This window comes from Notolepis coatsorum (assembly GCF_963971535.1).
Source record: "Notolepis coatsorum genome assembly, chromosome: 9".
Taxonomy (NCBI): domain Eukaryota; kingdom Metazoa; phylum Chordata; class Actinopteri; order Aulopiformes; family Paralepididae; genus Notolepis; species Notolepis coatsorum.
Genome location: NC_140173.1, coordinates 149,880,225 through 149,907,018, shown reverse-complemented (window position 1 = coordinate 149,907,018; position 26,794 = coordinate 149,880,225). Strand labels below are relative to the sequence as shown.

The 26,794-nt window shown below is 45.8% G+C and overlaps 1 protein-coding gene across 1 annotated transcript in view; it reads left to right on the top strand.

The window, feature by feature from the left end:
* Nucleotides 1-1,601: 1,601 nt before the first annotated feature.
* Nucleotides 1,602-26,794, top strand: part of LOC311234812 (kelch repeat and BTB domain-containing protein F47D12.7-like) — a gene marked incomplete at both ends in the record, with an annotated part of 37,928 nt that continues 12,735 nt past the window's right edge. The window contains 4 exons of the mRNA XM_084322056.1: nt 1,602-1,655; nt 3,093-3,259; nt 3,663-3,726; nt 4,484-4,587. Of these exons, the coding sequence (XP_084178182.1) occupies nt 1,602-1,655; nt 3,093-3,259; nt 3,663-3,726; nt 4,484-4,587 (389 nt within the window). The remainder of the gene's footprint in view (nt 1,656-3,092; nt 3,260-3,662; nt 3,727-4,483; nt 4,588-26,794) is intronic.

The window sequence follows — 26,794 nt, the reverse complement described above, 5'->3', positions numbered from 1 at the left end:
ATATAATATACTGTACTTCTACTGTAAACAGATACTATACTGTACTTCTACTGTAAAAATATACTATACTGTACTTCTACTGTAAACAGATACTATACTGTACTTCTACTGTAAACAGATACTATACTGTACTTCTACTGTAAACATATACTATACTGTACTTCTACTGTAAAAAATATACTATACTGTACTTCTACTGTAAACAGATACTATACTGTACTTCTACTGTAAACAGATACTATACTGTACTTCTACTGTAAAAATATACTATACTTCTACTGTGCTAAGACCCTATACTTCTACAGTGAAAATATATTACTACACAGGACAGAATGTTGCTTACTGTTTACTCATCAGATATCTCTATACTCTGCGTCCCCCAGGCCATAACTGGGCAACATTAAATTATGCTTGTTAAGCACTATACCAAAAATAAATAACAAATATATACTGATTGATTGAACATTTTAATTAACAGATTGCAGAATGGGTACAGTACAGTACAGCTCAATACACACAATTGTTAGGGGATGCAGACAAGAGAGACTTTCGTCTTGTTTACATCAGGGTCCTGCATTTTCAATTCATGACATTTATGACATACACAACATACAGATATAAGAATCTAATCTAATCATCTAAACTAATCTAATCATGACATTTAAGACATGCATGACATACAGATATATATATATATACAGATATATATCTCTGAGCACCTGAAGACTGCAGGAAGTGCACTACTGTTGATAAGGCTGTAGCCTCCACTACTGTAGTGCCCTGCGCTGCAACACAACTAACATAAGAGTGAACAAAAAACGCTCATGGACCCGCAGTCTGTCGTTGACTGCTCGCTTGTGTTGTTTGTTGGATTAGTTTTGGATTATTTGGGCTCGCCAAACAAACTATCAAAGCGTACACAGAACCGCGGTCTGTCGTTGACTGAGTCGCTTGTGTTGTCGCTGTGTGTCAGACTCTGGATTCTTTCGAACACCCGCCCACCTCTACCTCTGATTGGCTTACCATGACATTTTACTCAACCTCAACCAACCGCGCACTGCCCACTAACCAAGGAAAAAAAGTATTGCTTCTCGGTGCAGAGATCTGTCTGAGGAAAAAAACAGCTTCAATCATAGTAACGCGCCGCATTTTTTGGCAGTACCGGTAACATTGTTATTAAGATTGGAAGAGTAATCCGTTAGATTACTTGTTACTGAAAAAACTAACGCCGTTAGTAACGCCGTTATTTATAACGCCGTTATTCCCATCACTGGATGTCACAGTATGATGTCATCATAATCAAACATTCTAGAACATTTGTGATGTCACATTATGATGTCATAATAGAACATTCTAGAACATTTGTGATGTCACAGTATGATGTCATAATCAAACATTCTAGAACATTTGTGATGTCACAGTATGATGTCATAATAGAACATTCTAGAACATTTGTGTACAGTATATTCAACAATTCTCTCCGAAGATCTCAGATCTCAGAAGACAAGTGAATATCTCACTTGTTGTTTCCGGCTACTTGTCTGTAAGCTTGAATATATTCTGTAGATACAATTTAAAATCCCCACATGGAAAAGGAAACAATGTCCTGTACAATCCTTAATGAGCTGCGTCTGGAGGGAAGGCTCTGTGATGTGGTTATTAGAGTCAACAGCACTGAGTTTAATGCCCACAAGGCCCTCCTGTGTGACTGCAGTGACTATTTCAGGTAAGTTTAGCTTGGTTCAGGTTAGCTTGGTTCAGGTTAGCTTGGTTCAGCTTAGTTTGGTTCAGGTTAGCTTGGTTAGTAAACAGATACCATACTGTACTTTTACTGTAAACAGATACTATACTGTACTTCTACCTTAAACAGATACTATACTGTACTTCTACTGTAAAAATATACTATACTGTACTTCTACTGTAAACAGATACTATACTGTACTTCTACTGTAAACAGATACTATACTGTACTTCTACTGTTAAAATATACTATACTGCACTTCTACTGTAAACAGATACTATACTGTACTTCTACTGTAAACAGATACTATACTGTACTTCTACTGTAAAAATATACTATACTTCTACTGTGCTAAGACCCTATACTTCTACAGTGAAAATATATTACTACACAGGACAGAATGTTGCTTACTGTTTACTCATCAGATATCTCTATACTCTGCGTCCCACAGAGCCCTCTTCACTCTCTCAGAGAAAGCAGTCTACACTATCCCTGGGGTGTCCCCGGGTATGATGCAGCTCATCATAGAGTACTCCTACACGCGCTTTGTGCCGGTGACAGCAGAGAACGTGGGAGAGCTTCTGGTGGCTGCAGACCAGCTTCTCTTCACTGGCATAGTAGGAGCGTGCTCTGAATTCCTAGAAGGCCAGCTGTCTCTGGAAAACTGTGTCAGCATCTGGAGGTTGGTGGACATCTACTGCTGCCTTGACCTGAGGCGCAAGGCCCATCTCTTCATCGTGTGCCACTTTGAGGAGATGTTGCACGTCTCACAAGAGTTTGTGGAGCTGTCCCTGCAGCAACTGGTGGACATCATCGAGAGGGATGATCTGAACGTGAAGAGCGAGGAGACGGTGTTCGAGGCCGTCCTCCGTTGGATCGACCACTCCCGTGAGGAGCGTAAAACACACATCCCTTTGCTGCTGCCTAAGGTAACTAATTGTATTACTGTGCATTACATTAAAACAACACTAGGTTCCCTAGTACAGTGGTTCTCAAACATTTGGGTCCAAACTGTTCCCTAGCAACAGAAACCGTCTACAACCGATGTCTAAGTTGTACCCGCTGTCTGCTTGTCTCTTCCCAGGTTCGCATGGGCTTGATGAGGCCTGACTACTTGCTGAACAACGTCCAGAACAACCCTGTGGTGAGGGACAGCCATGACTGCAGGCCCCTCATCCTCAGCGTCCTGAACCCCCCTGGCTCCGACAGGCTCCCAAACCCCCTGATGCGTCCACGCCTGCCCCAGGAGGTCCTATTGGCCATTGGAGGCTCGGATGGCGGCATCCTGACCATGGAGGCTTACAATATCCGAGCCGGTGGATGGATGGACGTGAGCGCTGAGGCGGAGAGTCCCCGGGCCTACCACGGCACCGCTTATCTCCACGGTCTGGTCTACTGCGTCGGTGGCTTGGACGGCATAGAGGCTCTCAACAGTGTGCGCAGGTTCAACCCCGTCACTCGCAGCTGGCTGCAGGCGGCTCCCATGCACTCATGCCGCTGTGACGTCAGCGTGGTCGCGTTGGGCGGCTGTATCTACGCCATGGGAGGGAAAAACACCATGGGAGGGAAAGACGGACACGTGGTACTGAACACTGCTGAGCGCTACGAGCCTGAAACCAACCAGTGGACAGTGATCTCACCCATGCTGGAGCACAGGAGCCACGCCGGGGCAGCAGCCCTCCAGGGCAAGGTGGGTGGAACTGAGGGACACAGGGTGGTAGATGAACACAAGGAACGTTAGATCAGAAATCATAAATGTCTTTATTGCCAAGTAAGCTTGCACATACAAAAGATGTGTCTGGGTCCTTTGGTGCATCAACATTAACAGACAATTAAAGTAGAATGAAATCAAATGGAATATATAAACTAAATTAGAATATTCTTTCTTATTACAGGTTTACATCTGTGGTGGCTTCAACAGGGGGGAGCGTCTGTTCACAGCTGAGTGCTACAGCCCAGACACCAACCAGTGGACTCTGATCGCCCCCATGAGCAGCAGGCGTAGCGGAGTGGGAGTCGCTGCGTACGGAGGACAAGTCTATGTGGTAGGTGCACACAGAGACAAATGCTTTATACTCAATATTTTTATAGATATGTATCATTTGACTTTCAATGCTTCTGTGATGCCCTCATTTCCCTAAATGGATTAATACAGTGTCTGCCTGCCTTAACCACACATGTGTAACCACTCATGTGTCCTGTCCGCCTGATTGCTTTTACCAAACGGTTCGTGTTTCCGCGTTCCCGTTTTGCGCTCTGATTGGCCACGCACGTTTCTGGTCATGTGACATGTGCGCCCAATCGTGTGACGGCAAGTTATTTCAACGGTTAAGCTTAGGCGCTCTTTCGAAGTTGGTTAAGGTTAGAGTTTGTCTTAGAGCATGGCGATAGAACGCCAGCCCTGATTCCAAACTCTAACCATAACCAACTGCGAAAGAGTCGCCTAAGCTTAACCAGTGATAAACTAGGCGTTAGGTCGTTTGCAGGCTGTTCGACGCGGAAATGGGCTAAGACACTGCTCGTCGCGCGATTGGGCGCACATGTCACATGACCAGAAACGTGCGTGGCCAATCAGAGCGCAAAACAAGAACGCGGAAACACGAACCGTTTGGTAAAAGCATAGACGCTTCCTGTCCTCAGGTGGGAGGGTGGGACGGTAGAAACGTCCTGCGTAGCGGGGAGGCCTACAGCCCCTTGACTGACTCCTGGAGCGCCCTGCCCGCCATGCTCACCCCCCGCAGCAGCTTTGGCATCGCGGTGCTGGACGACCTGCTCTTCGTGGTCGGAGGCTCCAATGGCTGGAACATCATCTCCAACGTGGAGCGCTACGACCAGAGCAGCGACAGGTGGACTGTAGCCGAGGACATGAAGACCCCGCGCGGATACCTAAGCTGCTGCATAATGCATGGCCCGCCATTTTACATGAGCCAGTACGCCGCTCCACGTGGTCGAGGAGGAGGAGGAGGAGGAGGAGGAGGAAGAGGAAGAGGAAGAGGAAGAGGAAGAGGAAGAGGAAGAGGAAGATGAGGAGGAGGAGGAGGAGGAGGAGGAGGAGGAGGAGGAGGAGGAGGAGGAGGAGGAGGAAAAGGAGGAGAATCCATCTAACAACCTTAAACATTTATTAGACCAAAAGAAATCCTAAGAAATTAATAAATTACTATCAGCCAAAGGTGGTGCATTTCTTTCTTCTAGTAATTCAGACAATATCGGTTTTTAGTTTGTGTAATGTAATGTAATATCTGTTTTTAGTAGAGTTGTTCCGATACCGATACCAGTATCGGAAATGCCGCCGATACTGCCTAAAATGCTGGTATCGGTATCGGCGAGTACCCTCTAATTCTGCGCTCCGATACCATATGACGTAATTTATCAACAACACTGCGGTCTGCTGAGTGAGCATTATAAAACAAACGTGTTTTTAACCGACCGTGAATTAAAGTGTCAATGCCATTTGTCATTTTAACAGCAGATACTTTCCAGATACTTTGCCATCGTCCTGACAGAGCGCTGTTGACGGGGAGCTCTGATGGGTTCGCTTGGTGGTGTTATTAGCATTGAACAGCTAACCGAAAGCTAGCGTTAACTAACATTAAAGTTTTAGCTTTAACGTTACCTTGGCTAAAGGTGGGGCTATTCATAATCCAGCAATAATGGCTGCAGACCTGCAAGCAAAGTACAGCAAGTTGGCAAAGGAGTATTCCAAGTTAAATCACATTTTCACCAGTAACGTTACAGTCTTTCCATCTACCGGTAGCTCATGCTAGCTAACCTAACATTAGCTCACGTTAACGTCGTCACTGATCGACCACCTCGCGTACACAATTAATGACATGTTGCGGACAGCCATATCGGTGACAATGTTTAGCTTTTAGTGCCAAATGATAAGAGTCTGAGGCGGAGTCTCAAAAGAGAATGTTGAATATTTATTTACAACAGAACCTCTGGTACTACAGTAGTTAACCTAAACGGAGCCTTGTGGAAGCAAGTGCAGCAACGAATAATGTCCGTGTGGAACTAATGTGCCAACAACCTTTCCTTGGGTGAACTCATTGAGATAGTTTTCAATTACTGATACTAATACTAATCTATACAATCACCTGTTGTTGAATAAATACCATTACTTTATAGTTATTACTAAAAAACAGTATATATAAAACAGTGTATAAAAAAATAAATAAAAAAGTTTTATAATTTATATAATTTTTTTTAATGTATGCACTGGTATCGGATCAGTATCAGTATTGGCCGATACCCAAAGCTTAGGTATCGGAATCGGATCAGGAAGGAAAAAATGGTATCGGAACATCTCTAGTTCTTAGTTTGTGTAATGTAATGTAATATCTGTTTTTAGTTTGTGTAATGTAATATCTGTTTTTAGTTTGTGTAATTTAATGTAATATCTGTTTTTAGTTTGTGTAATGTAATGTAATATCTGTTTTTAGTTTGTGTAATGCACATAATATGGGAACGTTTATCCATATGCTAGCCCGGCATAGTTCTGACAGCTGTCACTTGTGCTACTGCAAAATAAATGACACACGGCTTTGTGTTGTCAACTGATAGAAATTGTGCGTTTCTCTATTCCGATGATTACTACAATATAATATATATATATATATATATATATAAATAACTGTCTTTTACTAGTACCTTACTACTATGTACTATGTTACTATCCGTATACTACTACCTACCATGCTAATATGTCTATTATACTATGCACTCAGGGTGTAACACTCAAGTTCAACACTATTTGACGAACAATGCCACTGACCATAAGCTGCCAGAGATGCACATCTCCTGCTGAAAACCACACACTTTTCTGATAGTGGGGTGCCTGGACACTCAGTTATTTAAAATGTATATGCGAAAGTTTCGTTTTCACTTCTAATTTGAAGATAAGGATCAATAGAACAATTTTGGCTTGAGTGTCAAGGAACCAGTTGAATTTAATAAAAATGTATCCAAAATGGCCACAATCGAAATCATGAATTATTTAAAAACGTCTTAATGTTCACACAATTGGTGTGTAATATAATTTTGTATTGCTATTTTAAGTTAATACCGTGTGCGGAATCAACTGGAGTTCAAATATTGATGTTTTGAATATTCTGGTATGGCAAAAATCAAAGATGGCTGCAATTTCTGTATTTATTTCGAATTACGCTTCATAACTTTTATTCTATTGAACCTAGAATGGTGATGTTGGTGCCTGTACCTATGTTTTCATGAATGAGTAATTGAATAAAAATAAAATAAACATGATTGGAGCATATCTTATATGATATTTCACACAATGAGACAATAAATATGTAGAGAACTAGAGTTAGATATGAGAACTGTAAACAACAAACTGTAAAGAACAAACGATGATTGTGAAGAACGTCCTCATCACAAGAAAGGATCTGCATCTCAGCACCAATGTCAACGCCATGCCAAATACCTGATGGAGGTGTTGCTGAGCAATGGGAATCCCGTTGAGGAGGGCAGTAAAGACCTGGTTACATTAGACAATAAGGTGTGTGATTCTGCGGCTGCTGCCCTATCTGTCCATCAACTCGAGTCTACGGGACAAGAGCAGTACAACAATTTCAGGAAGAGTGCTTGAATCAAATGACAGACTTCTGACAGCACCAATCAAGCGAAATAACTTACTGTTGTTCCATGAGAAGAAAACACAGAAGAAGACAGCAAATAAGCTGAGAATGCAGCACTTCAAACATCATGCATTGCTCTATCGGTAAGCTTTTATTGTGCTAGACACTAGGGCTGGGCGATATAACGATAACGATAAATATCGCGATATATTTTAATAATCTATATCGAATATCTAATTTTTTTTTTTTTTTTTTTTTTTTTTTTTTTGTGACCTGCAACAGGGCAGTTTTAAAACCAGAGACAGTGGACAGACTTGTCTTTCTTGCCTGCAACTTAAAGTAATGGCTTTGCTTGTCCAAATGACAATACTGACCAAATTGAGATTTATTTTTCTCCATTTATTTTGTTTGCTTTCTAATTTAAAATACAGTTTGAAACCGTCTGTACACAGTAGGCTATGTGTGCTAGCAGAGCTAGTGTCCAGTCACAAGTCACGGTCCACATGTGCGGTGGTTTGTCCACCAAAAAAGCGCCAAAAGATCGAAAATAAACTAGCAGAGCCAGAACTGTTCAACTCCCCTGGAGCCACAGCCAGCAGAGAAGCCGGTTTACTTTAGCTTTTAAACCAGCTGCAGCCTGAAAACTGGAGTGTGAGGGGATGTAACACTAAAGATGGCGGCAACGACAAAGAATTGCTGCAAAATAAACATACATCTGTTGTTTAATTTTTTTTTTTTTTTTTTTTTTTACTTATAACAATTTCGATAATTATCGATATCGAGAAATATGATAACATTATCATATCGTTATCGCGATATGATTTTTTGCCATATCGCCCAGCCCTACTTTCTAATTTAAAATACAGTTTGAAACCGTCTGTACACAGTAGGCTATGTGTGCTAGCAGAGCTGGTGGTTTGTCCACCAAAAAAGCGCCAAAAGATTGAAAATAAACTAGCAGAGCCAGAACTGTTCAACTCCCCTGGAGCCACAGCCAGCAGAGAAGCCGGTTTACTTTCGCTTTTAAACCAGCTGCAGCCTGAGAACTGGAGTGTGAGGGGATGTACTGTAACACTAAAGATGGCGGCAACGACAAAGAATTGCTGCAAAATAAACATACATCTGTTGTTTAAAAAAGATTTTTTTTTTTTTTTTTTTTTTTACTTATAACAATTTCGATAATTATCGATATCGAGAAATATGATAACATTATCATATTGTTATCGCGATATGATTTTTTGCCATATCGCCCAGCCCTACTTTCTAATTTAAAATACAGTTTGAAACCGTCTGTACACAGTAGGCTATGTGTGCTAGCAGAGCTGGTGGTTTGTCCACCAAAAAAGTGCCAAAAGATTGAAAATAAACTAGCAGAGCCAGAACTGTTCAACTCCCCTGGAGCCACAGCCAGCAGAGAAGCCGGTTTACTTTAGCTTTTAAACCAGCTGCAGCCTGAGAACTGGAGTGTGAGGGGATGTACTGTAACACTAAAGATGGCGGCAACGACAAAGAATTGCTGCAAAATAAACATACATCTGTTGTTTAAAAAAGATTTTTTTTTTTTTTTTACTTATAACAATTTCGATAATTATCGATATCGAGAAATATGATAACATTATCATATCGTTATCGCGATATGATTTTTTGCCATATCGCCCAGCCCTACTAGACACAATACACGTCAAGGAGAGATATTTCTATTGACGAGGAGTTAGTTGCGCCAGGTGTAACAAGACATTTTCTCATTCCTGTCAAATAAGTTGTTAACAGATGGACAGTTCCCAGATGACAAGGATGTCTACATCACTGCAGGTGATCAAGTCCACCATGTTGGAAACAGTCCACCAATGGATCAATGCAACCATGAGGAAGCTGACACTCGTGTCCTATAATACATCTCCTCCACGCCCTCCAAACATCATCACTTGGGAGGGTGCATACTGGAGATACAGATGTTTGTCGTAATCCTTCTGACTAATTTCCATCACATCAAGCCACTAACAGATACACACCCACTCAGGGACATGCACAAGACTTTAGAGGGGCAGGTGCTCAAAGGCTCACTATACCTGTGTGTGTTTTAACCGAGCGCGCGTAGCCCGATTTTTAAGGGCCCTTTTCGTCCGGGGGGGGCCCCTTTTTATGCTTTTTGGGGGGTTTTGGTGATCAAATATTGAATATTGAACTATAATAATCAGTGCAGGGGCTCACTTATCCTTGAAAGACACTTTTATCACTGACTTAAAAGGCCCATACATCTCCATAAATGTTCAGGGGGAGGGAATAAGTGCTTACCCTACAGACCCCAAGAAGTGCTGTATATTCTGTATTGTTTAATATAAATGCATTTTTTATTCCAATCCCGATTTGTATTTGAAATTCCCAAATACCATCGGACTTGACTTCTTCGTGTCCCTCAGTGAGTATAATACCAGCATTCAACTGTATGCACCACAGCGGTTTCTATCATCATCATCATCACCACCCACACTATGCATAAAATATATAGGTCCGCGGAGAGGCACGCTGAGGAGGCCATGCAAACTGCAATGGAATATGGGGCATCTCTCTCTCTTTACCTAATATTTTGATTATATCCTGACATTTTTCAGTTGGAAGGGCAGTCTATGCGTAACGAAAAAAATATCTATTTATTTTTTTCAAAAAGGGCACTTTTTTTATGAGGCTCAAAAAGGCAGGTGCTCAAGCACCCCTTGGACTTTATGTGTGCACGTGCCTGGATAACAGTAGTAGTATAGTGACCAGTAGTGAATGGCAAGATTGAATCAGACAGCAATGCAGGAATAGTGGTGGTGGTATACATGGTCCAAACACAGTATCACGTGGTAACACACTGTCTGATATCACTTATACAATCCGTACATATATTGCTATAACATAGCGTATTATGTAGCCTACCTTTTTTTCTGTGGTCGATTAGTACTTTATTTTTTTTTTATCTACTTTTTCTCCTTTTTTCTGTGATTTTTCTCCCCATCCCAATTTACCTCTCGTGCCAATTCTCCCTCCCCTGTCCTGATCGTTGCTTGCATATGCCCCCCACTGGCCGGTTGTAGGGAGGATAGAAGCCTTGCATCACATGTCCCCTCCGATACAGCCTGTCACATCTTTTCACCTGCCAGCGCGGACTCTCATTTGGCGAGGTGTAACGTGTGGGAGTCTCACACTGCCCCCGCCATTTTCCTGACTTTGCTGTGCAGGCGCCCCAACCGACCTGTAGGAGTCGCTGTTCACAACGACCAGATTACCACCCTTAGACTTCCCACCCGCTAACTCTGCCAATTGAGTCAGTATGACGGCCGGCCCAAGCCGGAGGCAACGCCGACAGCCGGATTCGAACCCGGTGTCTCTCGCATTGGTGATGAACGCAATGTCCGCTGCGCCACCCAGCCCCCCGATTAGTACTTTATTGACGTTTTCTGATGAGACCATGTTGGCTATAGGCTACTCCTTACTGTTCCCCCCCATGGCCCCCTGCCTTTTCATAAAACCACTCAACCCCCGAAACATTCCCATCAGACACCCCAGAGAGAGAGAGAGAGAGAGAGAGAGAGAGAGAGAGAGAGAGAGAGAGAGAGAGAGAGAGAGAGAGAGAGAGAGAGAGAGAGAGAGAGAGAGAGAGAGAGAGAGAGAGAGAGAGAGAGAGAGAGAGAGAGAGAGAGAGAGAGAGAGTTGTTGTTGTTTTGTATTGTTGTGATATCAGTTGTTGTTTCTGATGTTGTGTGGGTTGGACTCTGCCTGCTTGTTTGTTTTATTTAGATCCCCGTTATCTTTTGCATCGCAGCAGCTATTCTTCCTGAGGGGCGTCCAATAACTTACATGGTGACACAAAAATATACATTCACACTCATCACAATAATATATTGACAAAACACATTAAAAAAACCTATAAATAACACACTTAAATAAAACAATCACTGCAATTAGACAGCAAATAGACAGGATCCATCAGGATCTAATAAATAGATCAATATTATTTATAACATATAGATACTCCTTGTAACCTGGCTCCCAGTGATGACGTCAGGGCAAACATTCGAACACCCGCATTCAAAAACCTCAACGGAAGATTAAAATACGGTACTTAATAATAATAAAATAAATAAAACAATCTTTAATCCTTTTCTTAAAACCATATACAGTAGGCTATATCATTATGTTGCGTAATCTGATTTGAAAGTCAATTCCATTTTATGTCTTTAATTTCGGCAAGGTGAAACAGTCTCCCATTTCACACGATTGATCATTTGAGGAGGACTTTAGAAAAGAAAAAAAAACATCCGTACCAAAGATTATAAACATAATGATGTATATATTTTCATGACCCCCACAAAGTCATCTCGCTGACCCCCTGGGGAAGGTCCCGACCCCTGGGTTGAGAACCCCTGCGTCTATTCAATCAAGGTCTTTCCCTCCCTGCGTCCATCCATCCGTACCTCTAACGCCGTCTCTGTTAGTGTCGCTATGGCAACAGAGGGAGTAAGCCAGCGTGTGATTTCTTCATGCTAGTCTGGATGCTACAGCCTCACATCAATCAGACCGTTGCATCCACGGTACATTGGCTCCACTGGCGATCACACACCTACCTTTGTGGGGGAAACACAAAGAATGTTAAAGGAACACACCAACTTTTTGGGAAATTAGCTTATTTGCCATCTACCCCGGAGTTAGACAAGCAGATACATACCCTTTTCTTCTCTGTGCATGCATTAGGCTTAGGGAACAGCCGCACTGTTAGACTAGCTTAGCGTCATTCACTGGAAGTAGGTGTGCCAGTGTAGCCTAGTTCCCAACAGTCACGAAATACACTCCAAATACAACTCCAAAACGTTCCTGTAAACATGTTGTGACCTGGGGCGGTCAGGCGGCGTAAGCGGAGATTGCGCTCGTCACCAATGCAAGAGGCTGCGGTCTCGACTCCCGGAGTCAGCATTGCTTGGGGCTTGGGCCGGTCGTCATACTAACTCGTTTGGCTGAGTTAGGGGGACAGCGTTGTGGACAGCGACGCCTACAGGTCAGGTCTGGGCGCCTGCTCAGCGAAAGGCAGGAAATGGTTAAAGCATCGTGACCTCCCACGCGTTACGCTTCACCAATGAGAGTCCTCGCTGCCAGGTGAAAAGAGAGCCACTGGCTGTCGCCGCACGTGTCGGAGGAAGCATGTGGTGGACTTCAGGGTTCCCTTGTACCGACCAGTAGGGGGAACATGCGCACAACGACCAGGTAGGGGAGGGGGGGAATTGGCATAACGACTAAATTGGGATGGGGAGAAAAATGTTGTGACTTTTTTTTTTTTTTTACTTGGCTTTTGAGGTGATGAGTATACTGTATATCTGCTTATAAAACGAAAATGTAAAAACAAGTCACAACATGTTTACAGGAACGTTTTGGAGTTGTATCTGGAGTGTATTTCGTGACTATTGGGAACTAAGCTACACTGGCACACCTACTTCCAGTGAATGACGCTATATTAGATAACAAATATATTAGATAACTAGATACACAATTATATTAGATAACTATACACAAATATATTAGATAACTAGATACACAAATATATTAGATAACTAGATACACAAATATATTAGATAACTAGATACACAAATATATTAGATAACTAGATACACAAATATATTAGATAACTAGATACACAAATATATTAGATAACTAGATACACAAATATATTAGATAACTAGATAAACCATATTAGATAACTAGATAAACCAATATATTAGATAACTAGATGAACCATATTAGATAACTAGATACACAAATATATAGATGAACTCTTCTAAAGATCTAGAAAAACAGATGATTACGCACACGAGACTCTAATTAAACATCATGAAAAATGCATAGCAACAGCATTTAAACAAACGCATCCTCGTCCATTTTAATTGAGTCAGCCGCACAATACCTCCCATCAACCCAAACAATAACGATTGATTGTCTTTGAAATGCAAAACCCACCAGAGACCAGCTTTGTCTCGAGGAGCACACGAGAGAGGCTGAGACGGGGGGGGGACGGGGGGGAATAACCAATTCACCGCGATGCCCGTCTCCTCGCCGCTATGGTCACGGGGCGACGCGTCGGGCCGCTTCCTCGCCGAGGCGCAGGAGCGGCTCGTTTACCTCAAAGCCCGCGTTGCCTCGTTATATATATTCCCCTGTTCCCTCGTGCATACATTCTCATTTGTCGCCGCGTCGGGGTCACTGTACCGTAATTGTTTGCTTTACCTTTGATGATTGAATAACAACCCCGCGCGGAGCCACGCTGTGTTTACCGCGCGTTGCCATGGTTCACAGCTTCCTTAATTGGATTTTGTCGTTTCCACGGAAACAAGGTAACCTATTCCATTGCTCAGCAACCTCGGCGATTCACACCCACCGCCCCCCCCCCCCAACCGCCCCGTGCGACGCGAGCCGCCGGTTTTGATGGCTGTTATTTACGTGGGTTGATCCTTGGCGTGACCGCGGTGAGGGGGGGGTGGGTGATGGGGGGGCAGACATTACACCAGGCAATATGCTACAAATATGTCATCTGACATTTGAGACGATCGACACGTCACGCGCATGACTGTGTCCACGCTGCCCGCCACGTGGCTGAGCAGGTGAGCAGGAGGTGCAGAGGAGGGCGAGCGCTCTACCTGCTGCCTGTAGTACGTATAGTAGTAGTAGTAGTAGTAGTAGTAGTAGTAGTAGTAGTAGTAGTAGTACAAGTAGTAGTAGTAGTAGTAGTAGTAGTAGTAGTAGTAGTAGTAGTAGTAGTAGTGGTAATAGTAGTAGTAGTAGTGGTAGTAGTAGTAGTAGTAGTAGTAGTAGTAGTTGTAGTAGTAGTAGTAGTAGTATTAGTAGTAGTAGTAGTAATAGTAGTAGTAGTAGTAGTAGTAGTAGTAGTAGTAGTAGTAGTTAGTAGTAGTAGTAGTAGTAGTAGTAGTAGTTGTAGTAGTAGTAGTAGTAGTGTAGTAGTAGTAGTAGTAGTAGTAGTAGTAGTAGTAGTAGTAGTAGTAGTGGTAATAGTAAGTAGTAGTAGTAGTAGTAGTAGTAGTAGTAGTAGTAGTAGTAGTAGTAGTAGTAGTAGTAGTAGTAGTAGTTGTAGTAGTAGTAGTAGTAGTAGTATAGTAGTAGTAGTAGTAGCAGCAGTAGTAGTAGTAGTAGCAGTAGTGGCAGTGTTGCTGGTGGGTAGGGTAGCGATACTAAACACGAGAGAAAGATTGTGAAAAAGAGAGCAGGATTGGCAGCGCGATGGAGGGATGAATAATGAATGGCAGATGAAAGCAGGTCTGACTGGAGGAGAGCCGTCCTGTCCGTCTCCGGGCCGCGCTTCCTGCCCCGCCTGCTGCTTCAGCGTCTCTACCCAGGCTGATGAAACAAGGGTGCGTTCTCAGGCAAGCGTACGTCGACTATGTTGCTTAGGAACCTCCGCCACACGCTTCCAGTCAGGCCCGTGCACGCATAGAGCCCAAAGGGTGCTCGAGCACCTGCCCTTTGTGCCTCATAAAAAGTGCCCTTTTTATGCCATTTTTTTTATTACCATTTAAAAGAAAGTGCATTTCAAGGATAAGTGAGCTCCTGCACTGATTATTATAGTTCAATATTCAATATTTGATCACCAAAACCCCCCAAAAAGCATAAAAAGGGGCCCCCCCGCCCAAAAAGGGCCCCTAAAAAATCGGCTTGCTAGCATCGCACGCTCGCTTTGCGTAGAGACACATTGCCCCTTTGAGCCTTTGACCCTGCCCCTCTAAAGTCCTGTGCACGTCCCTGCTTCCAGTGCATCTCAAACACGAGATAGAAATCATGAAAATCCCCACATTCTATTAGAATCCCATGACATGAGAGTTATCTTTCCCCCCATCGTGCTATAATACATCACGTGATGAAGAATTCCTCCTCTTCCTCTTCAGACACAGTATCGAGAGCACAACAGAGGAACCTTTCAGGAAAACGTGATCAGTCACACGTGATGGCGTAGGATTCTTAATGGAACACATCAACTTTTTAGGGAAATTAGCTTATTTGCATATACTTACATTATACCCCCCGGAGTTAGACAAGCGGATACAGACTCTTTTCTTCTCTGTGCAGCAGCACGCAGTATCACCTGAGAAGCCCTGCTGCGTCCACTTCACTCAATGAAAGCGTGTTTTCTGGTAAACAGAGCTTTTCAGGTGAAATCACTGCGCCCAGGCAGCAGTGGCTCAGCAAAAAATTGTTCAGAGTATGTAGTAGTAGTAGTAAACAGAAAGAAGCATTTCATATAAAAGTATTATTTTTTTTGTATCCACTTTTTCTCCCATTTTCGATATTTTCTCCCATCCCAATTTCGTATCGTCCAATTCAACCCTCCCCTTGTCTCGAACGCTGTTTCTTGCCTCCCACAAGCCGGCTGCAATGTGGACGAAGCCATACATAGCACGAGTCCCCTCCGGTACTTGAGGTAACAGCAGTCACATCTTATCACCTGCGCAGCTCGATCTCTCAGCGTCGGGGATCTGGGCTTTGGAGGGGCACCGCCCCCATCGCTTCCTGATTCTACTGCGCAGGCGCACCAACCGACCTGTAGGAGTCGCTGTCCACAACGTCCAATCCCCACCCATCAGTTTCCCTCCCCCTAATACTGCCAATGTGTATTAGTACGGACGACCATCTGTATTTTTGTATGACCCAGGGGGAGGCCGGTGGTGAACAGAGAGAGGCTGTCTGTGCCCTGCCTGCTGTGAATCATGCAGGATGAGGCCCGTGCAAAATTGATGCTGGCGCCCTAAAACTCCCAAATTATATACAGTAAGTTTGCCAGTATATGTATGAATCTATTACTGTGTCTGTCTGTGTGTGTGTGTGTGTGTGTGTACATGTGTGTGTGTGTGTGTGTTTGTTTGTGTGTTTAGGTGTGTGTGTGTGTGTGTTTGTGTGTTTGTTTGTGTGTTTAGGTGTGTGCGTGTGTGTGTGTGTGTGTGTGTGTTTGCACACGTTTGTATGTGTGGGTGTATTTGTATGTGGGTGTGGGTCTCTGAAATGCTCTGTTTATGTGTGTCTCTGTGTATTATGCACTTGTGTGTATGTGCGTGTGTGTGTGTGTTTTGTGGGTTAGGTGGGTGTGCGAGTGTATGTTTGTGTCTGTGTGTGTGTGTGTGTGTGTGTGTGTGTGTGTGTGTGTGTGTGTGTGTGTGTGTGTGTGTGTGTGTGTGTGTGTGTGATGTGTGTGTATGTATATGTGTGCGTGTATGTGTGTGTGTGCGTGTGTGTATATATGTGTGTGTGTGTGTGTGTGTGTATGTGTGTGTATGTGTGTGTGTGTGTGTCTGTGTGCGTACGAGTCTGTCCGCCCTGCACAGCTGGTGGTGATGAAGAGGAGGCTGTCTATCTCCTTCGTCTGACAGTGATGATGACGGGAGGAATACCAAGGAGCCTGAAGCAGCTCAGAACACAGCAGAGAGTGAGAGAGTGAGAAAGAGAGTGAGAAGAGAGAGAGAGAGAGAGAGAGAGAGAGAGAGAGAGAGAGAGAGAGAGAGAGAGAGAGAGAGAGAGAGAGAGAGAGAGAGAGAGAGAGAGAGTGATGCCCCAAACCCACTCACTCTGTTCCCAAAGACTGGGGACAGTCACCAGCTAAAAACAATAAATAAATAACAAATACAAATAAATAAAGCTGTATATACCGGGTATAATGTATATATATATATCCACATCTGTCTGTACGTATACCTGCATATAATCCTTTTTACATATCTGTAGATACTATATCTATATCTGTACCTATGTATGTACAGACATGTATGTGGATAGATAGATAGACGGTAAGAATAAATATATAAATACACGGTATATACAGCATTATTTTACATGCTACAGTATCATACAGAGTTATATGGGTTACATGGGTGTATAAGTAGGTATATAGATAGATATGGATATAAATATACTATATATGCAGTCAATATAAATATATAAAAGTATATATACGGTATATACAGCACTATTGTACATGCTATCATACACAGTTATGGGTAGACTATGAATGAATGAATGAATGAATGAATGAATGAATGAATGAATGAATGAATGAATGAATGAATGAATGAATGAATCGTTTATTTTCTGTCTTTGTTTACAGACAAATCAAAAACACACTGTGTGTGGACTTACAAAAAAATATTTTATCACGAATGTACATATTCAAAGTAAGCTCACACACAAAATCCAAAATCAGTGACCGAAAAAAGGAATAGGGTGAAGCAAATTGCTTATCCTTTACAATTCTTAAAAACGAAATATATTTTAATATAAAAAAAACACTTAAAATATGCTGCAAGATATAATTCTTTGAAAAAACTAATGTTTGATGTTTTGCTCAAAACTATACTCCTGAATTATTTATTTTTTGTAGGCTTTTTTAAATCTCCCCTGAGGTACACAACTTCAACCCGTCACTAAGTGTAACTGAGGGGTACAATTCCCTGACTGTATTGTTAGATATGATACTTACTACCACTACCTCTTGTACTTTAGACTCTGGCCACCCAGTACTAGGTATAAATAATTATGATAAACACTCCCACCTGATGAAACGGATCCAACACAAATGTACCAAGTCGAAAGTCTGCGTTTAATAATAATACATAGCAAAAGGTATGTACAACGATCACTTAATTACATTTATGATTTGAAATAGTATGCACTTTTATGGCAAATGAGTATTCGTAGGTAGATCAATATCGAATGTCCAATCTCTGATTGCGCAGGAAGCAAATATACAACCTGGAATATTTAGGGAACAATAGCAATGATACTTGAATGATTATATAGCTGGATACACTAGGGGGAGGTTCCGACTGCTTGTAGGACAGCTGGAGGGGGGGGGGTAGAGTCTGGCTGTATCCCGTCTGGCCGAGGGTACCCTGGGAGAGCCCACAGTCGTGCGACCCGGTGCCCAGCGATCCTCGATCCACAGATGAAAGCAGTTGGACTCTCTGTGGCCGGCGTCCTCCGGTCCACGATGGAGAGACGTGAGGCGACCTCGTCGTGTAGAGCGTCTTCTCACCTGTCGTCCTCTCCGGGGGGGGTATTTCCAACACACCGCAGTGTTGGCCTTTATCCATAGAATAATCAAAGTACTCAAAGCATAATCCAAGCCGGGGAAGGCTAGCCGTCGTCGGTAGAATAATCCAATATACAGGTCCACTCGCTCTTTGGCCTGGAGCTCCTCGGGTGCAGCTTCACGTGGGGTCAACCACCCTGGATAAGCGTCCAGCTGATGCCCGAAACGATGGGGGTGCTGATTACTATAGAACTCTTACCGCACGAGGCACTACATATGAATAGACTATTATTAGCTTAATAGAATACGTCCAACTCGACGATATAGTGCCAAATATGACTATTCAAATATTAATATACACGATGTCTCAATGCCGATACTGGGCCGAATTGGCCTTACTGCCCACACGTGGTTCGCGGGGAGGCTTTTGCGTCTGTCACTCTGTTGGAGGGTAAGGAACTGGACTAAAAGAAAGCTCTACTTTAATAGCGCAGTATATATACGCACTATGAACAAATAGTACCATTAGTGGTGCGGTAGACATATTCCTACGCGGAACTAGGACTTGTCCATACATGTTGAGCGGTACGATTGAACCTGGTCTGAGGGGTATGGCGACCTGGCACCAAGGTCTCGTCCAATGGTAGAATGGAGACTATTATGGGATGTTCAGTAGACTAGAAGGGATATTCAATGCATATTGTACAAGGAATATACAAGGGATATCAGGGGATATACAAATACAATTAAATATATATATATAAATAAATATATATATTCGGTTTAATCTGATCCTTCAGAACAGCCGCCCCCTAATTGGTCCCAACCCAATTAGTTAAGCAGAGACAGATTAACCGCACTGTCTACCACTCAAGGGTTCGCTGTAAGGGTCAGTCAACTCACAAAGTCATAGGGTCATGGTCATCATCGATTGTGTCTGGGAGTCGGGGCAGTTCTATGAGCCTCGCCACAGGACGGGTGTAAATGCGCCCCTGGACGAGTACTTCAGCTGCTCGGACCTTGCCATCGGCACCGGTGATCACTTTGCTTACGCGGCCAGCCGGCCACATAGCTCTGGGTAGTGACTGGTCAATAATCATGACGACTGTTCCTTCCGTCAAATTGTCTCTCTCTTTTACCCACTTCTGGCGGGTCTGTAGAGACGGTAGGTAGTGCAGTAGGAAACTGCTCCAAAACTTGTCGGCTAATACTTGGCTGTACCTCCACATTCGTCGGCCGTTCGCTTCTTCAGGCCGGTACATTGTCTGGGGTAACGCGGGATCTAGCCGCCCCATCAGGAGGGTGTTGGGGGTGACTGGGTCGACATCTGCTACATCACTGGAGACGTAACCGAGGGGCTTTGAGTTCAATACTCCCTCAATCTCCGTGAGGACTGTCATTAGGACTTCTTCCGCCACAGTCTGGGCCCCAAGTTCTATAAAGACAGGGCTGTCTTTATAGAACGTACTTCTCGTTCCCAAGTTCCACCGAAGTGGGGTGCGTTTGGGGGGTTGAATTGGAAGTCAATCTGGGCTGGAGCGAGGTGGGTCTTAAGTTCTGGGCCCATAGCTTGGAAGCTCTCCCTCAGCTCTCTTTCTCCGCCTTTGAAGTTTGTCCCGTGATCGGACAATAATGTAGACGGTTTTCCTTTCCGTGATGTGAATCTTCGGAAGGCCATAAGGAATGAGTCTGCGCTCATGGTCGGAAGGAGCTCGATATGTATCGCTCTGGTGGTCATGCATTTGAATACAATACCCCACCGCTTCTCGGTGCCTCTTCCTTTCTTTATGTGCAGCGGGCCAAAACAGTCCATGCCTGTTGAGTGGAATGGCTTGTCGCCGAGTCGGAGGCGACATGGAGGTAGGTCAGCCATCCGTGGTATGCTGGGCTGCGCGCGCCACTTTCGGCAGTCTAGACAGGTTCGCTGGAAGCGTCGCACCGCCTCTCTTCCTTGAAGTATCCAGTAACGACGTCTGATTTCCGCGAAGACTCTCTCTGCTCCTGCGTGGTGTACATCCTCGTCGTATTTCTTTATAATCAGCTCTGTGACCTTGTGTCGGCTGTTCAATACGATCGGGTACTTAATGTCATCCGGTAAATTGGGGGCTCTCCGCAGGCGACCACCCACTCTGATGAGGGTATGTGTGTCACTCTCGGGGGCCAGATGAATCAATCTGCTGTCTGATGGGATGGGCTTTCCTCCCTGTAGACAGTCTAGTTCATCGGGGAACGAGTCTCTCTGGGCTCGTTGCAGTAGAAGCAGTTCTGCTTCCTCGTAGTCAGCTGCTGACATATCAGCGGGGGACTTAATCTCTGGGTGGTGCCGCAGGAATGTCCGTTGCTGCGCACTCTCTATGGTAATGCAATCGTCTATGTTGGGGTCTGCGGAGACAACAGTGCTCAATCCACAGAACATGGGTTTCTTATTCTCAGCCTCCTCATCACTTGCTTCCCTCGGGGTGGGCGTGGGCCAATCTCCTTCCGGGAGCTTGAGGAATGCTGGTCCGTCACTGTAGATGTTATGACGGGTTAAGTCATCTAGGGACATTCCCCGGGTGATGACGTCAGCTGGGTTGTGTTTTGTATCAACATAGCGCCAGTTTGCTTCTCCGGTTAACTCTCCGGTTAACTCTTGAATCTCAGTGACTCTGACTCCCACGAAGACTTTGTATTTGCATGAATCCGATTTGATCCAGGCGAGTACTGTCGTGGAATCTGACCACAGGATTGTTCTATGCACCGGAATGGTGAGCTCACGTTGGATGAGCGTGGCTAGATGCGCTCCTGCGAGGGCTGCGCAGAGCTCTAGACGTGGGATAGACTGTTGCTTGCGTGGGGCTATTCTCGAGGGGGCGAGGATGAATGCTGTGTAGATCTCTCCCCCCTCTTCTTGGGCCCGCAAGTAGGCTACTGATCCGTAGGCGACCTCGGAGGCGTCACTGAAGACGTGTAGATCCATTTTACATGTCTCTGGCCTCACCGTGGGTGGGAAGTAGCTTCGGCGTATATTAACGCCTGGGAGTGAGTGGAGTTCCATCTCCCACTCTCTCCAGGTGGATGCAAGGTGTGCGGGAATGGGGTCGTCCCAGCCCTGGTCCTTGTCCCACAATGCTCGTACAATCATCTTTGCCCTGGTGGTGTACGGTAGTATACATCCTAACGGGTCATATTGTCGGGCGAGTGTTCTGTACACACTCCGTCTGGTGGTCGGTATTGCCGTCGACCTTCCCTGCTCCGTGGTCAGGGGTTTGTGTCTATAGTGGAGCGAATCTGTTTTGAAGCGCCACACTAGTCCTAGTGTCATCTCTTGGGCTTCTCCTGGGATTGTGGCCATCCAGGTCTCGCTGCTCGCTGCCTTGTCCTCGGAGGAGAGGCTGCGCAGTACGTGCGGATCGCTGCTGGCCCACTGCCTGAGATCAAAGCCGCCTTTGATCAGAGAGGCGCGGAGTTTAAGTAGGAGAGCCTCGGCTTCTTCCTGGGTCGAAACGCTTTGTAGACAGTTATCTACGTAGAAGCTGTTCTTCACACTGTGTCGGACCTCTTCGTCCGCTGCTGGGTCCTCTGCGACATGTCTCTGTAGTGCAAATGTAGCACAGCATGGGCTGCATGTAGTTCCGAAAGGGAGGACTTCCCATTGGTAGATGGCTGGGTGCTCATCTCCTGGCCTCTCTCTCCATAGGAACCGCAACAGGGGCTTGTCCTCCTCTACTAATCTCACCTGCAGGAACATCCCTTTGATATCCCCGCTGATAGCCACCTTGTCCTGGCGGAAGCGGAGTAGTACGCCTAGTAGGGAGGGGCCGAGTGTAGGACCGGGCAATAGCTCTTTATTCAGATTGTGGGATCCGATCTGGTAGCTGCAGTTAAACACGATGCGGTCTTTGCCGTTGTGATGAACCTTGTGGTGGGGCACGTACCACGATTCAGTCGTCTGGTCGGCCTCTTTAATGTCAATCTTTGTGACGTGTCCCGCTGTGATGAGCTTCTCAATCTCAGCGCGGTATACACTTTCTTGGGCGGGGTCCTTGGCTAAGCGCCGCTCTGTGTTTAGTAGGTACCGCTCTGTGGCGTCTTTCTTTGCGTGAAAGGTAGGCATCCCTTCCCGCCGCAGGAGTGGCGTGGCGTATCTCAACACGCCGCTGACTGGGACTCTCTTTGTTCCCGTCTCGAGGAGGTTAATGGCGTAGATGTCGTCTTTAGAGCGAATGTCTTTCTTTTCGTTCTTAAAGGGCATTTGTTCTAAGGTCCATAGCCTCTCTACATGCTGCAGGAGTGCGGTGTCTCCCTCTGTGACTCGGGAGTGGAGACAGCTAGTGGCTGTGGTTCGGTTGAGAGATTTGGCGAGTGGGCCTTGGAGAGTCCATCCTAGGCGGGTCTCGACTGCTGCAGGACAGCCTCTGGGTCCGGTATGAACCCGGTCTATCGGGACAATGAGGTCTGCATGGTCGGAGCCTATCAACAGTGTCGGGGTAGCACCGTCTATGAGTGGGATCGGTAGCTTGCGTAGATGTACATATTTCTCCATCAGCTTGGCTACGGGGTATGTGTACCGCGAGAGTCCTATTTCTTGGCTGGTGAAAGTGTCTGTAATCCTGTACCGTCGCTCGGGCTGGCCGCTTGCTGCGATAGAGAATGAGACATTCTCGCCCTTTATCGTTTTCAAATCTCTTCTTATTGTCCGAATTGTCATTTGGTTTTCGCTCCCCCGCAGCCCTAGCTGGGCCGCAGCGGACGCGAGCAGAAGGGTCTTCTCTGACCCGTCATCAAGGACGGCGTAAGTGTCCATGCCTTTATTCTGGTAGCTCAATGTCACACGGACTACCTTTAAGAGCACTCTGGCTCCGCTGCTGCTGGCGGGGTCGATGTACATGACGCTTGCTTTGCTGCTTGATGGTGCGGGTGGAGGCCGCCGTCTGTTACTGTCGTGGAGTATGTCCAGATGGGCTCCATCGCACCGACTGCACTTTTTCTTTAAGCGGCATTCGGCTGCCATGTGTGATCGCGCACAGCGAAAACAGCGTCTGTTGGACTTTATCCATTGACTCGCTTCCTCCGCATTCATCTTGGGGAGTGAGTCACATTGTGACAGCCAGTGTTCTTTCTCACAGTAGGGGCACACTATCTTCCACTTCTCCTTTCTTGAGGGGGTACTGTGGCTCCTACTGCTTGGCACTGACTCCGATTGGTGCATGACAGTCACCGATCTTCTTCCATCATTTAGTCTCCTGGTTCCTTCTCTGGAGCCAGGGGTGCTCCGTCCGAATGTATCTAGCCGTAAGCTGCTGACTTCTCTCGCCAGGAAGTCGGCTAGATCGAGGAGGTTCGGTTCGGGGCCATTAGGGTCTCGGTGGTCTCTCTGCCGCCTAAAGCGCTCCTGTCGGGCGGGCGGTAGCTTCTCCAAGATCCTCTCTACATTTGAGTTGGCGTATAGTTCATGCCTACCCTTTTCCCTCTGCGCTCCCAGCATCCCTACCAGGGACTGCACTCTGATGGACAGGTCGTCCAGTGCTCGATTGTCTGTTGCTGGGTGTAGGCGGTCGATGTGCCTGATCTCCTGGATCACGTAATCCCATATACGTCCATATCTCTGGTCCAACGCTACCAGCGCTGCGGTGTATGGGGTCGTGGAAGTGGCGTAGGCGAGCGCTATGTTGTGCGCGCGGGGTACCTTTAAATGCTTCAGTAGTATCGCGTATTTATGGCGTTCATCAATGACATCCACCAACATTGTCTCCAGACACATGCGGAGCTCCGTATATTGGGCCCGGTTCTCCTGGGTGAAGTCTGGTACCATAGGTGTGCCAATGTATGACGCGGATTGTTGATACATCGGCGAGCGTTGGGGGAGAGGCCTCCTAGGCGAGTCTCCTCCTGCTCCTTGGCGTGGGCTGGTACCGGCTGTGTACCATGGCCCGCTGGTCCAGGTGCTGTTCCTCGGTGCGGGTCGTGCGTCGTGCTCACCCGTGAATAGCGTCGGGGGTCTGTAGCGCAGCTCCGCGGGGGTATAGCCTGGGCTGTACTGGACCTCCTGGTCCGGTAGAGTACTGTGCTGTCGTCGGGCGTGGTTCTCCTCCTCTTCCTCTTCGTCTTCCGTTAGGTCATCCAGGGCTTGTAGTCTCTGATTTAGCCTCTCCGCAGTGTATGCTGCTCCTTCCCGGTGGCTGGGTCTCGCTTGGACCGGTTGGGGAAGGGGGTCTGCGGGGGGTATAAACCTCGTCTGTTGGTCAAGTTCAGGGTCGCTTACTCGGCTAGGGGATGCCGCCCTGGAGTGATGTCTAGACGAGTTCCTGGAGCCTCTGGTGGAGGGAGGGGGTGTTGTCCTTCTGATCAGCTGTTCTATTAGTTGCGCTTGTGCTCTGTCGCGCTCGGCTTCGCGCTTGGTGAGATCCGATTCTCTCTGGGCACCGGTGGCGGCGCGCTGGGCGTCGGCCCGGTCTCTTGCCATATTCTCTTCCATCTGAATGCGTCTTATTTCCAGGCGTATGTGCTCTTCTTCGCTCCGTTGCTGTATCTGCAATCGATCGCGTTCACCCTGGAGTCTATCGCGTTCAGTAGAGGCTTTCAGGCTGACGAGGAATGCCTGCTGTAGTGTCCTCTCTGCCTCGCTGGGAGAAGACGGTTGTATAGGGGAGCCGTCCCTTGGGGTACTCCGTGCGGAGTCTTGGAGCTCTATCTCCACGGTGCTCTCCTTATCTTCTTCCGTGCCGAGTTCTCTCTCGGTAGTGTTGTCTTCCTCCCGGGACTCGTCGGGGACTACTTCTTCGGTATTGGCGTGGTGTAAAGTCATGTCTGGTTCCCCCTGGTCCCCACCGTGAGCTGGGTCAGTTACGTTAGAACCCATAGGGGCCTCTATGGTCGGGGTAGCCTGGTCGTTAGGGTTAGACATAATTTTACTTTCTAGTTTTACCGCGTTTACTGTTGGTAGAAGACTAGGTTGTTGACTGACAGCGTAAGCCTCTAGGTACTGAGGGAGCTGTCGTTTGCGCCGCGGGCGTTGTTGGTTAGGAGGATCGTTTCGTGGAGTGTTCATCATAGGCCATTTTAATATTAATAACACTATATTAATATTACACTGATTACCATCCGGCTCGAAGGACCAATTGTAACTGAGGGGTACAATTCCCTGACTGTATTGTTAGATATGATACTTACTACCACTACCTCTTGTACTTTAGACTCTGGCCACCCAGTACTAGGTATAAATAATTATGATAAACACTCCCACCTGATGAAACGGATCCAACACAAATGTACCAAGTCGAAAGTCTGCGTTTAATAATAATACATAGCAAAAGGTATGTACAACGATCACTTAATTACATTTATGATTTGAAATAGTATGCACTTTTATGGCAAATGAGTATTCGTAGGTAGATCAATATCGAATGTCCAATCTCTGATTGCGCAGGAAGCAAATATACAACCTGGAATATTTAGGGAACAATAGCAATGATACTTGAATGATTATATAGCTGGATACACTAGGGGAAGGTTCCGACTACTTGTAGGACAGCTGGAGGGGGGGGGGTAGAGTCTGGCTGTATCCCGTCTGGCCGAGGGTACCCTGGGAGAGCCCACAGTCGTGCGACCCGGTGCCCAGCGATCCTCGATCCACAGATGAAAGCAGTTGGACTCTCTGTGGCCGGCGTCCTCCGGTCCACGATGGAGAGACGTGAGGCGACCTCGTCGTGTAGAGCGTCTTCTCACCTGTCGTCCTCTCCGGGGGGGGTATTTCCAACACACCGCAGTGTTGGCCTTTATCCATAGAATAATCAAAGTACTCAAAGCATAATCCAAGCCGGGGAAGGCTAGCCGTCGTCGGTAGAATAATCCAATATACAGGTCCACTCGCTCTTTGGCCTGGAGCTCCTCGGGTGCAGCTTCACGTGGGGTCAACCACCCTGGATAAGCGTCCAGCTGATGCCCGAAACGATGGGGGTGCTGATTACTATAGAACTCTTACCGCACGAGGCACTACATATGAATAGACTATTATTAGCTTAATAGAATACGTCCAACTCGACGATATAGTGCCAAATATGACTATTCAAATATTAATATACACGATGTCTCAATGCCGATACTGGGCCGAATTGGCCTTACTGCCCACACGTGGTTCGCGGGGAGGCTTTTGCGTCTGTCACTCTGTTGGAGGGTAAGGAACTGGACTAAAAGAAAGCTCTACTTTAATAGCGCAGTATATATACGCACTATGAACAAATAGTACCATTAGTGGTGCGGTAGACATATTCCTACGCGGAACTAGGACTTGTCCATACATGTTGAGCGGTACGATTGAACCTGGTCTGAGGGGTATGGCGACCTGGCACCAAGGTCTCGTCCAATGGTAGAATGGAGACTATTATGGGATGTTCAGTAGACTAGAAGGGATATTCAATG